Source organism: Taudactylus pleione, unplaced genomic scaffold, assembly GCF_031769625.1.
Source record: "Taudactylus pleione unplaced genomic scaffold, aTauple2 ptg000372l, whole genome shotgun sequence".
Lineage (NCBI taxonomy): Eukaryota > Metazoa > Chordata > Amphibia > Anura > Myobatrachidae > Taudactylus > Taudactylus pleione.
Window position 1 is genome coordinate 17,010,001 of NW_028284773.1, and position 12,902 is coordinate 17,022,902.

The window sequence follows — 12,902 nt, forward strand, 5'->3', positions numbered from 1 at the left end:
ATTCACACTTATGACATATAGCATTTGTATTGTTGTTTTGACTATTAGGTTTTCTTGGTATGAATACGCCTGGCATTCTGAATCAAAAGGGACTAAATGTGATGAATTAATGCAGTACATGATACATAAATTTGCCAAAAAATAAATCTGCTCTCATTTCCAATTTATATTGAAAGGCTCGTGTTAATTGTCTTTTGTTATATAGGTAAATGGTGTTGATCTCAGAGCAGCCACGCATGAACAAGCCGCAGCAGCATTAAAGAATGCTGGCCAAACCGTGACTATTATTGCACAGTACCGTCCAGAAGGTACAAGTTTTTATCACTATTTGACTGACACTTTTTTTTTTTTTAAATTGCAATTGAACCCTTTTTTCAACTAGTAAAGGAATTCAGTAAATGTGTTATAGCATATGAATTATATGAATGTTTTTTTCTCTGTACTGACTACTGTCTGCAAGATGACTTGTCCGTCTCCTGCAGCATCCATCTCCAATTGTTTTTCCATTTTTCTTATAAAATGGTTAAGCATTGTAAATGTTTGATTTGTTATTGTTACTAATTTCTCACTTACATTAATGTTTTGCGACACGCTTTTAATCTTCTCTTAATCTTCTCTTTTTGAAACTATTTAATGTACAGTGAGACTAAGGGCTGGATTCAAGTAGCCTCATAGCTTTAATTAGACTCGAAGCATGGGGTTATTCAATTGCAGCCTGCGATAAGCCCCTAGGCTCCACTTAATGCGGATTATTGTGTGCCCTTCCTGAGGCTCAAACAGAAACCCATTCAGCTGCGAATGTGTTAATTAATAACTATGGGCACTTATGCCGAAATCTATGGATAAATTAGCGTTGGCCCCAGATTTACCATGCGAGGAAAAGGACTTGTAATTGAATGGCTCCAGGCGTAATAGTCTGAGGCTAAGAGCCCTTTCCTCACGTAGTAAGTATTGAGCCTATTGAATCCGGACCTGAACGTCTATTGTACATTTTTCCAGTTTGAATAGTGTGATAAATGACTGCCAGTATAGGTCCTGTGAGGGGTTATGTTGTCAAACCATTAATGTTTGTGTATGTTTGCCAAAGGAAGGTTTTTAACGAGTATTTTCTTTACTGTAAATGTAATACCTAGTTATACCACTTTTACACCAACATGAAAATCCCGGGTTGTTGCACGTGAACGTGCATTATCCCGGGATTTTTGTAAGTGTAAACGTATCCACCCGGGTCCAGTGACCCGGGGATCCAACTCTGGTAGCTTGCAGGGTAAGCCAGGAGTCGTTCCCATGTCACCCTGCAGTGTAAACCGCACGATCCAGGCACGATGCCGCACGCTACCCAATTGGCCGGCTTCAGTGGCGATGGCAGATTACATCATCTCCAAGCGTCCACTGCAACACCTGAAGAGCTGGGTAACTGCAGACCCGGCTTCGGTGTGAACAGTACCGATCTGGGCACACCCTGGGTTGGAAACGTGTTCCAAATCCTGGGTCAGACTCGGGACTTTGGTGTAAAAGGAGTTTTAGTTATGTATATACAGTATTATATCCCTGCCATATTTAGATGTGTATTCTGGAAACCAGAATAGCGATTTGGCTTCTAGAGAGGCTTTGCCTGGTTAAAAGGGTAACCCATATCTTAGAGCCAGACCACTTTGAACTTGCATCATACATAATACATGCTCAAAAAAAGTAGAGTTCAGTAAGCAATCAACAAACATTTTATTTAAACTTGGCTATTAAAGTTGAACAGTCTTAATTTATTTTTTCTTTATTACAGAATATAGTCGTTTTGAAGCTAAAATACATGATCTAAGGGAACAAATGATGAACAGTAGTGTCAGCTCTGGTTCCGGGTCCCTTCGAACAAGCCAGAAACGATCATTATATGTCAGGTAAGCTCATAGGAAATATTAACAAAGTATTTTTAGATTTTACGTCCATCTTTGTGCCTAAGAAAAAATTTTGATGTTAGAGGGATGTACTTATTATTTTGTATTCTGTGCTCTGAATTGTGTGATCAAAGCCCTTGTTTGATCTGGGAATTCAGGCGATCTTTGGCCAAAAGTGTGGCTAGCTGTATGGTATTGTGTGCTGTATGTATGTGATTCATTTTGTACCCCCTGTTGGCTTCATAATACAAGGAAGGTTGAGAGTCACTCAAAAGTTAAACTATACACACACCAGCAGGCAACCTACATAAAAAGGTAATCTGCACCTGTTGTTGTGCTCTGGATTTTTTTACTCCAAATGCTCTTAAAGTGATAGCACCACAAATCTTTTGTCCTAAAGCACATGTTTACACAAAATATTTTATATTCAGTGTTCTCCCCAGAAAATGTTCCCAACCGGGTGGGGGCAGTGTAATATGACTGAACACCGAATTGCAGATAAATGGCCAGTTGCTTGCTGGACACAGATATGGTGTAACTATGGTTAGCATTACTGCCTCACAGCACTGAGGTTGTGGCTTCGGTTCCCACCACGGCCCTAACTGTGCGGAGTTTGTATATTCTCCCTGTACTTCCGTAGATATACTCCAGTTACTCTGGTTTCCTACCACAATCCAAATATATTCTGATGGGTTATTTTTTTTTGTCAGGAGCTAATTAACCTTAGTGTGTATGTGTGTACATATGGTAGGGATTGTAAGCTCCACTGGTGCAGGGATATAATGGCCAAATGTTTTCTGTAAAATGCTGCAGAATTTGTACAGTGTCTAAATAACTGATTAATAATATTGTGTCTGGCACGCTGAGAGAGAGTGCACATCGGCAGTCTCCGTCTGCAATGTCCCTACTGTCGAAACCAAGCCCTGCCTCTTAAACACGGGGACAGGATCTGTAATGGGTTGGATCTCTAACTGTGCCTGTCACAGTAATGTAAGTACAAACCGACTGATTTTGCCCGTCATATACCTGAAGCAGGATAGTGCCAGGTGAAATGTAAAAAAAAAAATGAAATAGGTCCTGGGGAGAACACTGATTTTTCTGTTGACTCATTTCTTTTACATTATTCTTGCTTTATATTATAACAGGATAAATGTGAATTGCCAAAATCTATATTCCTGACTTGGTATGAGTATACAATATATCTAATCTCTTATCCAGCCCTGTGCCGCACCCACCCCCTAAGCAGCACGCAGGGCCTCATAAAGACGCCCATCAGGGGGTGTATGGGCAGTAACACCTTTACTGGGTAACTTTACTGGGAGATGGAGCAGGGCAGGCGCGGATTGCGATGGCAGATGAACATCCTGCCCTGTGCGATGGCACTGGCCGCATCGCGTTCGTTATGGCCCTGCTCTGATCATACTCAAAGCACTTACTTAATCAGGTAAATCATGAAACAAGCATTACCCTGTAATAAACAATAATACTGCCATTTTCACATTTAAATTGGTCTAGCCTTTTAATTTCCAGCTACCTTTATGGAGGGAATAGTTTTTTACATACAAATTTATGTGAACCTATAAGAGATTAGTTTGGTGAGCTGGCCTTAGAATGCGCTGTTTTTCCCACCTAAAACAAGTATTTTCATAGATACAAGATATTTGTCCATCGAGTTCCATTTTCATTTCTACTCCTCATGCTGCATTTATGGAGAGTCTCATGGTCACCTTCATTTCCAACCTCCCCTTTTGCTGCAGTGTTAACATGCATTTTGTATTATGCAGGCACTTTAAGCTGTTGTGTGTTCGTCATGTCAGCATCTATTATTTTTAATGCTTGTTATGTTCATCAATATTCTTATTTGTTTTAAACTTTAAATTGATTGTAGACTCCTCATTTGAATTCAGCTTCCACTGTGGCTGATAAAAAGAATGTTAATAAATAAGCATGTGTAGAATTTGTGATCCATAATATACCGTGTTTTAATTTATCGTCTAATGTTTGTATCTAAAATTATAATATCAGGGATTTTTTGTGTGTGTGAAAATCAGTCAGGGCATTTAGAGACTTGGCACATTAAAGTGTGAAGCATATATCTGCGTCAGTCTTGCAGTATAATGGCAACATGAATCCAATACTCTTCGCAAGTCATCATCCTGTGCATAGCTCCCGACAGCTGTTTCAGTGTTAAAATGACACTTTCATCATGAGCATAACTTACACACCCAGACAAGCCCCTAAACACCTGCACGCCAATCAGCAAAAATACTTACACATGTTAGAATGCAAATGAACTGCGAGCGGACCCAGACTGAAATTTCATTCCGGATCTGGAACTGGTCACTAGTGCCCATGGAAACCGTAAACAAACGCGGTAAAGGCAACACGGAAATGACATTCCAGGACCTGTACTAGTCACAGCTTGCCACCGCAACCAAAAGTAAACATATTCAACACGCAAAGGGGGCATCATATTGGTAGTCATTGAGACCAAACCTACTACCATAACGGGCACATTTATAGATACTAATATTGTATATCGGTGTAAGTTAAATGCTGATGTGCGCAGGCAATAGTGAAACACATGAGATATATTACGTATCGACTGTGACAATTTAAATATCATCTATAATCATATTTGATGCTCGTAATTGGATTAACTAAACCTGAACCAACAAGGAGAAATTGGCAGTTGACACAGCCATCATTCCTCTATCAAGAAGGCAATGCTGTCTGTGGACTCAAACACGCCAACTGTTCTCATGATGAAAGTGTCATTATATATATATATATATATATATATATATATATATATATATATACCCACAGCAGAGCGGCACTCACGGGTCATTCAGTCACAAATACAGGATACCAGATCCACGATGTTTCAACGTTTCGGTTTATTCAACCTTTATCAAGAATACAAAAAAACATACAACATACACACCTTAAATAGCCCAGAACCCTCGTGTATCACCGCGTCCATGTTGGCACGCAGAGATGACGTCACACGCCTGCGGCGCCCACCACGTCACGTGACCAAGACAAGTGTATCCAATGCAGAGGCCCGGCGAGTGCCCGCCCCTCTCCCGCTCCATTGGTGGATCATAATCACCATGGTAACATACATAATACAAACAGTGAATATACATCAGTCTGAACGCCAGTACAGTCAGGTGGGTTGAGAGAAACATATTCAAACATACCAATATGAACTACCAGTATAGTAATCCTGTCTCCCATATACAGGCAATCAATATATATGTGCCCCATGATACTCCCAAATATACAAGTGTCACAACAAATAACGGATGGATGACTGCAGAATGTCACTCACAAATTACCAAAAATAGATCTAAATATATGACACCCGGATGATATAACTTAACTGAGACAGACCCTACAAAGGCAATCTGATAACTGCTGTATCGGACATAACACCAGCATAGGAAAAACAATACATGTATACATTATATAAAGCAAGCCAAAGACAACGATTCATTTAACCCATTGGGTGCAACCGTGTCCATATTATATATCCATGTGGCCTCACATTGCAGCAACTTACGGTCACGATCTCCAACTCTTTTCAAGGTGGGAATATGATCCACTATCTTATATGTGAGCGATGCCAAGGAGTGTTGTTTCGCTTTGAAATGTTTCGCTACAGGCTGATCTATGTCTCTACCACTTAATGCAAGACGAATGGCAGAACGGTGTTGTGCCATTCTTTCACGAAACATACAACTCGTCTTGCCAATGTACATCAAACTGCAGGGACATTTGATGCAGTACACCACGTACTTACTAGTGCATGTGACAACATGCTTAATCGGTATCTGTTTACCAGACCGAGGATGGGAGATATAGCTCCCAGTTTCTAAATATCTGCACGTGGTGCAACCAATGCATCTATAACATCCTGGATGTTTGGTTAAAAAGTGAGTAGTATTCAAGACTGTATATCTGCCTATGTCGCTTTTAATTAACCAGTCTCGCAAATTTCTCCCTCTCTTGTGACACATCATCAACTTGGAGTTCACAAGAGGTTTCAAAGCGATATCAGTGTTTATAATCGGCCACAATTTTTTAGCCGTACGTTGTACACAGGTACTGGCTGTATTAAATTCACTAACAAAGAACATTTTCTGAGTCTCATCATTACGACTGCAATTATGGTCAGAGGATTGTACTAAATCCCTCCGATCCAAGCTCAGAACTTTATTCTTGGCCATTATTAGATTGTTCCTTTTGTAGCCTCGTTGTAAAAATTTTAAGAGCATCTTGTCAATTTCCAATCTAGCTGTATTGTCATCCTTGGTGATACGTCGAATGCGCAAAAATTGGGAGTAAGGTAACCCACGTATCGGGGCCGGAGAATAGTGGCTGCGGGCATGTAGGATAGTATTATAGTCTGTCGGTTTATGATAAACACAAGTTGATAATTCATTGTTGATGAAACTAATTTCCACATCCAGGTAGTGAACTACTTTATGATCACACAAATATGTGAATTTAATGGCAGGATGGAGCGTGTTAATCTCTTGCATAGCTGTTGTGAATTCCTCAATTGTACCCGTCCAAAAAACTAAAATATCGTCGATATACCGGTAAAATAAAAGGCAATGAGGACCAAACCTTGGATTATTCAAAAAGAGATCCTTTTCCACCTGAAACATAAAAATGTTGGCAAAAGAGGGGGCCACAGGAGATCCCATGGCACACCCTCTACATTGCAAAAAAAACTCATTATTGAACAAAAAATAATTACATGCCAGTGTTTTTTCTAATGCCTGCATGAAGAACGGTATGGCAGGACCCGTGTATTGTGGATGCTCTTGTAAAAATTGGCAAACACTATTCAACCCTTGTTGTTGTGGAATGCTAGTGTACAATGACACAACGTCAATTGTACACATCACTAGATCCCTAGGGAGTACACCGATGTTATTTAATATCTGTAGCAGCATGTTAGTGTCTCTGAGAGTAGTGCTTTCCGCCGCTACTAGAGATTGAAGAAAAAAATCTAGGTATTTAGACACCTTGCTGTAAATAGAGTCCCTGGCCGAAATTATTGGTCGACCAGGTGGTGACGTCATGGACTTGTGAATCTTTGGTAGCGTGTATATCAATGGAATCCGAGGATATTCTATTGACAATAGAATATAGTTCATATTTGTATGTTTGAATATGTTTCTCTCAACCCACCTGACTGTACTGGCGTTCAGACTGATGTATATTCACTGTTTGTATTATGTATGTTACCATGGTGATTATGATCCACCAATGGAGCGGGAGAGGGGCGGGCACTCGCCGGGCCTCTGCATTGGATACACGTGTCTTGGTCACGTGACGTGCGGGCGCTGCAGGCGTGTGACGTCATCTCTGCGCGCCAACATGGACGCGGTGATACACGAGGGTTCTGGGCTATTTAAGGTGTGTATGTTGTATGTTTTTTTGTATTCTTGATAAAGGTTGAATAAACCGAAACGTTGAAACATCGTGGATCTGGTATCCTGTATTTGTGACTGAATGACCCGTGAGTGCCGCTCTGCTGTGGGTACATATTTGGGCTTGGAACTTGGTCCTGAGAAGGCACCTGGGCAAGTACATGTTTAGTTTTTGGAGTGCCGGCCTGTCGCTTTGTGTTTTATTTATATATATATATATATATATATATATATATATATTTTGTGACAAGAATCAAACAGACCAGGTAAATCCCTAGGTGTTTATTTTCTCACCATAAGCAGGAATACAGGACAGTGCAGTGTTCACAGGCAAGATGTTGCAGGCTGGTACACAGAAACTTCCAAACAGTAATACAGTTCTTTTAGTGGACTCACAGGTCCAGGATCCCGAACAACAGTCACCCCCGGGCCTATAACCCGGGCGACTACTTCGCCGTCAGGATCATGATCCCTGTGCAAAAACACAATTTTTAAAGGTAGCTAACATTTGCTACTAATCAGCCTAGCTGCAGTTCGTCTGACCTTAAAGAAAACTTGAACTGGATCGATGTTCAACTGCTGTTCCACATTTAAACCAGTGAAGTCCTGCTGTCCCTGTCACACTTCTTCCCACAACCACCCTGGTGATGCTAACACTTTTTCAGGCGAACTCTCTGCCTCACCTACCTCTATTTACGTCATCCAACTGGGAAGAGCATCCTCTACCACTTTCCAGAGCTCGCCTTGCACTCCCTCTTCCTCCCCTAGCTTCACCACACGGTTGCTCGGAGGTTCGGGACCCACAAACCTTCTGGAAAGGGCATCAGCATTGAGGTGCTATTTCCCCGGTCAATGCTGTACCTCAAATTTGAATGGCTGGCTGTAAAGCCAAAAAAAAGTGGGTCACCCGGACATTCACCTCTTTGTGTGCATCCACTGTAAGGGAGCATGATCTGTGACTATCCGGAATTCTCGCCCCAACAGATATTACTTTAGTGACTCTACTGCCCACTTAATCGCCAAGCACTCCTGTTCCACAGTTGAGTACCTGCGTTCTCTGGGCAGCAATTCCGGCAAAGATACAGTATAGGTCTCTCCTCCCCATCTACCTCCTGGGAAAGGACTGCTCCTAAGCCTGTCCCAGAGGCATCAGTCTGCAACACAAACTGCTTCTTAAAGTCAGGAGCTTGCCAAACAGGCTCTAGACACAAAGCTTGTCTTAAATCTTGGCAAGCAGCCTCTGTTTGCCTAGACCACATTATCTGATCTGGAGATTGTTTCTTAAGGCACTCAGTCAGTGGAGCCGCCCTGGTGGCAAAATCACGTATGAATCTGCGGTAATAACCCACCAGACCAAAGAATGTTCTGAGTTGTGATTCAGGTTTAGGCCACGTGAGGACTGCTTCCACCTTACTGGGCTGAGGTTTAACCTACCCTCTGCCTACGATATATCCCAAGTATTTTGCCTCCACCATTCCAGTGGCACATTTCTCAGGATTAGCGGTAAACACATGTGCCCCTAAAGACTGTAACACTGCCTCTACCCTGGGAAGGTGTGACTCCCAGTCAGAGCTAAAGCTGACGATGTAGTCTAAATATGCAGCAGCATACTCCCTGTGGGGCCTAAGCAACTTATTCATAGCCCTCTGAAAAGTTGCTGGGGCTCCATGCAAACCAAAAGGCAGCAGTGTGTACTGGAACAAACCACCTTGGGTAGAGAAGGCTGTTTTTGCTTTAGCAGCTTCAGTTAAAGGAATTTGCCAAGACCCTTTTGTTAAATTGAGAGTGGTGAGTGGCTTTTTGATAGATTCTCCACAAGCTTGTCAACCCGGGACATAGGGTAGGAGTCAAACTGAGAAACTTTATTTAACTTGCGAAAGTCATTACACAATCTTAAAGCCCCTGTTGTGTTAGGCACTAAGACAATGGGGTTATTCCATTCACTTACTCCTCTATGACCCCTAATTGCAGCACCTCCTCCACCACTTGTTTTACTGCTGCCCGTTTTGCCTCCGGTATGCGATAGGTTCTATCTTTGCTTTATTATTACCCCGGGAGGAGTAACAATATCATGCTGTATGATTTGGGTCTTTCCCGAAATTGCAGAGAATACATCTTGGTTTCGTGCTACTAAGCTCACCACTTCCTGTTTTTGACTAAGACTGAGGGTGACCTCCATGGGTACCTGACAGTCTGGGATCTTTTTTGCCACTGTCTTTCCAAGGTTTTAATAAAACCTTCCTTCTACCCTCCTGTCATACTCTGTTGTTTACAGGTCCCACCGCCTGAATGATCTAAGGACCTCGCCTTTGAGCATGCAATTTGCTCTCAGTAGTTGGCACAAGCGCTAGTACCTTGTCTCCTGGTTTGAAAGACCGGTTGACTGTGGTAACTTCATAATTGCGTTTCTGACGCAGTTGAGCTCTGTCCATATGTTCGTTCTGCAGTGGCGCAGTCTGCCTTAACCGGCCATATAATTGGGACACAAACTGAATGATATTAGAATCTTGGCATGGCTGTTACTCCCACCCTTCTTTTAACACATCTAAAATCCCCCTAGGTTGCCTCCCATAGAGGAGTTTGAAGGGACTGAACCCTGTAGAGCATTGTGGCACCTCACGAACTGCAAACATCAAGGCAAGAGTAGATCCCAATCTCGCTTTTCTTGTGACACGCCCTCTTTATCATCTGTTTAAGGGTCTGGTTAAAGCGTTCCATTAGGCCATCCATTTGTTGGTGATGAACTGAGGTGGTACTGCTATCTACTCTCAACAGTCGGCACAAATCTTTCATCAATTTAGAAAAAAAGGGGTACCTTGATCTGTCAAACTCTTATAGTATTCCCAGACCGGTATATAGCGTCAATAACTCCTGAGCAATAGTGCTAAATTTCATGTTACGTAGCGGGATGGCCTCCGGGTACCTTGTGGCATAATCTACTACCACCTAAATGTATTGATGCCCACGAGCAGATTTTTCCACCAGCCCTATCAGATCCATAACAATTCTCTCAAAAAGTACAGAAATGATAGGGGGGGGGGACCAAAGGTGCCCGAAACCCTGGCTGGGGTGCTATCTTCTGACACACTGGATATTCCTGGCAATACTTTTTTACTGCTGCATGAATGCCGGGCCAGAAGAATCTTAACTGAATACACTGGAGAGTTTTCTCCTCCACCAAATGGCCACCCAACAGGTGTATATGAGCTGCTTTCAACAGCAACTGCTCGTGTTTCCTGGGAACCAACAATTGGTCTACTCCTACCCTGCAAATATGTTACACAATATAACAAATCATTTTTCAATGCAAAGTATGACACACCTTTTGCTGGTAAAGCCATGATTACTCTACCATTTATCTCTACAACATTTTCAAATGCATATATCAAGTTCCCATTATTCTATTGGTCTTGGCCAAAGTCCAGCAAAGACACATTCTTGTCAATGGGAACCCACTGTGTCTCGGCCTCTCTCGCCTCCTGCTGCTCACTGGCCAAGGAGGGTGTTATAGCCGCCAAACTTTGGGACAGAGCAAAGCTTGGCTCTTGGAACACCTCTGACGTGGACTGTCTGCTGTCACCATGCCAAGTAACCACCTCTTGTAATAATGGAAAGTTCCAACCTAGGATCAAAAGGTAGGGTGGTCTGGCGACTACTGCAGCAACCACCTTCAGAGATCACCCTTTTATCACAATCTGGAGGTGCACTCGGGATCATTCTTGTACATCCCCATGTACACACATAATATTAACTGGGGGTAGCACCTATTCAGCCCCAGGTGGTACCAGGTTGGCAGAGATGATGGTTAATTCACTGCCAGTATCCACTAAGGCCATGACCTCCCGGCCTTCCACTTGCACCATCAAACGAAACAAGGTGGTTTGCATCGGAGAAGTGCTTCCAGCAGCCATGCTGACCTCTGGTTGAGTTGTTTTTCCAGCACTGCAGTTTCTCACTCTGCTTTTGGCAGTCCCAGCGCAAATGACCAGGCTCGCCACAGTCAAAACACAAACGGAGGATCAGCCTGTAGGGCCCACTGTTGCACCACATGGTCTAGTACTCGCACAGCATGGTCCATAGCCACCACCTCTAGTATACGCTGAGCAGAGTTTTTATCCGGCTGGACCCTTGGAGGCTCAGACGAGTTCAGCAGCCACTCCTGAAACTCCATAGCTTTGCTAGAGCCAGTCACTCTAACCCTGCTGAGTATTGCCTTTTTCAAGTGAGGATAGCAGTTTGCCTCTGTCACGTTTAAATCAACATACAGTATGCTCTCTGAGGTTCCCCTGTGAGACGGGGAGCAAGTCTGGCAACCTACTCCTCCTCAGGCCATTTTAAACGTGCAGCAGTACGCTCAAAGGTGCACAGAAAATCTTCAACGTCATCAGATGAGGTAAGCTTCTATAACAGCTCTCCGCTCATGCCCACCTTTCCTCATTTCAGTTAACTCTGCATGTCATAACTGAATTGAGTTTGTTGACCCTGAATCTAAGTTTGCTGTTTTTGCACCTGTACTTGCTGCCCTGCAGCTAATTCAGCAAAACTTTTCAAAAGTTCCTCCATATTCCATTGCTTTATCCCTTTATCAACATACTTAGGAGGCTTTATAAATTCTCTTTTGCAAGCCAGATTCCAAGCAATCTATATCAGCTGGCTTCCCTTAAAACTGCACTACATTCCCTGGGCTTCCAGCTCCATTACACAGAAATTAAGCAGTTTTATATTGTGCACGATTTGCATATTCACATGGACAGATTATCACTGTGAACAAGTGCCGTTTTATGGCTGGCCTGCCACACTATCCTACCCAGCTGCTAGTAATGCGACTCAAACTAACCAAGCCGCTGTGCGGCGTGTAGCACCCTGCAATGCGTCTACTACTTCACCATCAGGATCATGATCCCTGTGCACAAACACCATATTTAAAGGTAGCTAACAGGAGCTACTAATCAGCCCAGCTGTAGTTAGTCTCTGTCCTTAAAGAAAACCTGGACTGGATCGCTGTTCAACTGCTGTTCCACATTTAAACCAGTGAAGTCCTGCTGTCCCTGTCACAATTATATATATGTGTGTGTGTGTATATATATATATATATATATATATATATATTTATATATATATATATATATATATATATATATATATAGACACACATATATGACACACACACACACAGTGTTCTCCCCAGAAATTTTTTCCAGCCGGGCGGCATCAAAAGGTAGCCAGGTGGGGGCTTTCGCAATTATGCGCGTGACTGGAAAGGGGGTAACTCCCTTACCAATCCAGCCCAACAGGTCTCAGGCTGCTCCCCCACAGGCTCTGTCAAAAGTGCCCATTATGCAGTGCCCCCAATATTTGTGCCCTTTATACAGTGCCCCCTGTAGTTTTCCCCTTTATGCATTGCCCCCTGTAGCTTGGCTTTGCCCTTATGCAGTCCCCTCAGGCTGAAGTAGTGCCTCTATGTAGTGCCCCCAGACTGGCCCCTTAATGCAGTGCCCCCAGGTTTAAATAGTGTCCCTTATGCAGTGCCCCCAGGTTTAAATAGTGGACCCTTATGCAG

General features: G+C 42.9%; 1 protein-coding gene across 25 annotated transcripts in view; it reads left to right on the plus strand.

Annotated features, from left to right (window-relative positions):
• Positions 1 to 12,902, plus strand: part of DLG1 (discs large MAGUK scaffold protein 1) — a 385,534-nt gene that overhangs the window by 320,229 nt on the left and 52,403 nt on the right. For all 25 annotated transcript variants that reach the window (XM_088444821.1, XM_088444828.1, XM_088444822.1 and 22 more), the window contains 2 exons: positions 206 to 308; positions 1,781 to 1,895. In XM_088444821.1, the coding sequence (XP_088300947.1) occupies positions 206 to 308; positions 1,781 to 1,895 (218 nt within the window). The remainder of the gene's footprint in view (positions 1 to 205; positions 309 to 1,780; positions 1,896 to 12,902) is intronic.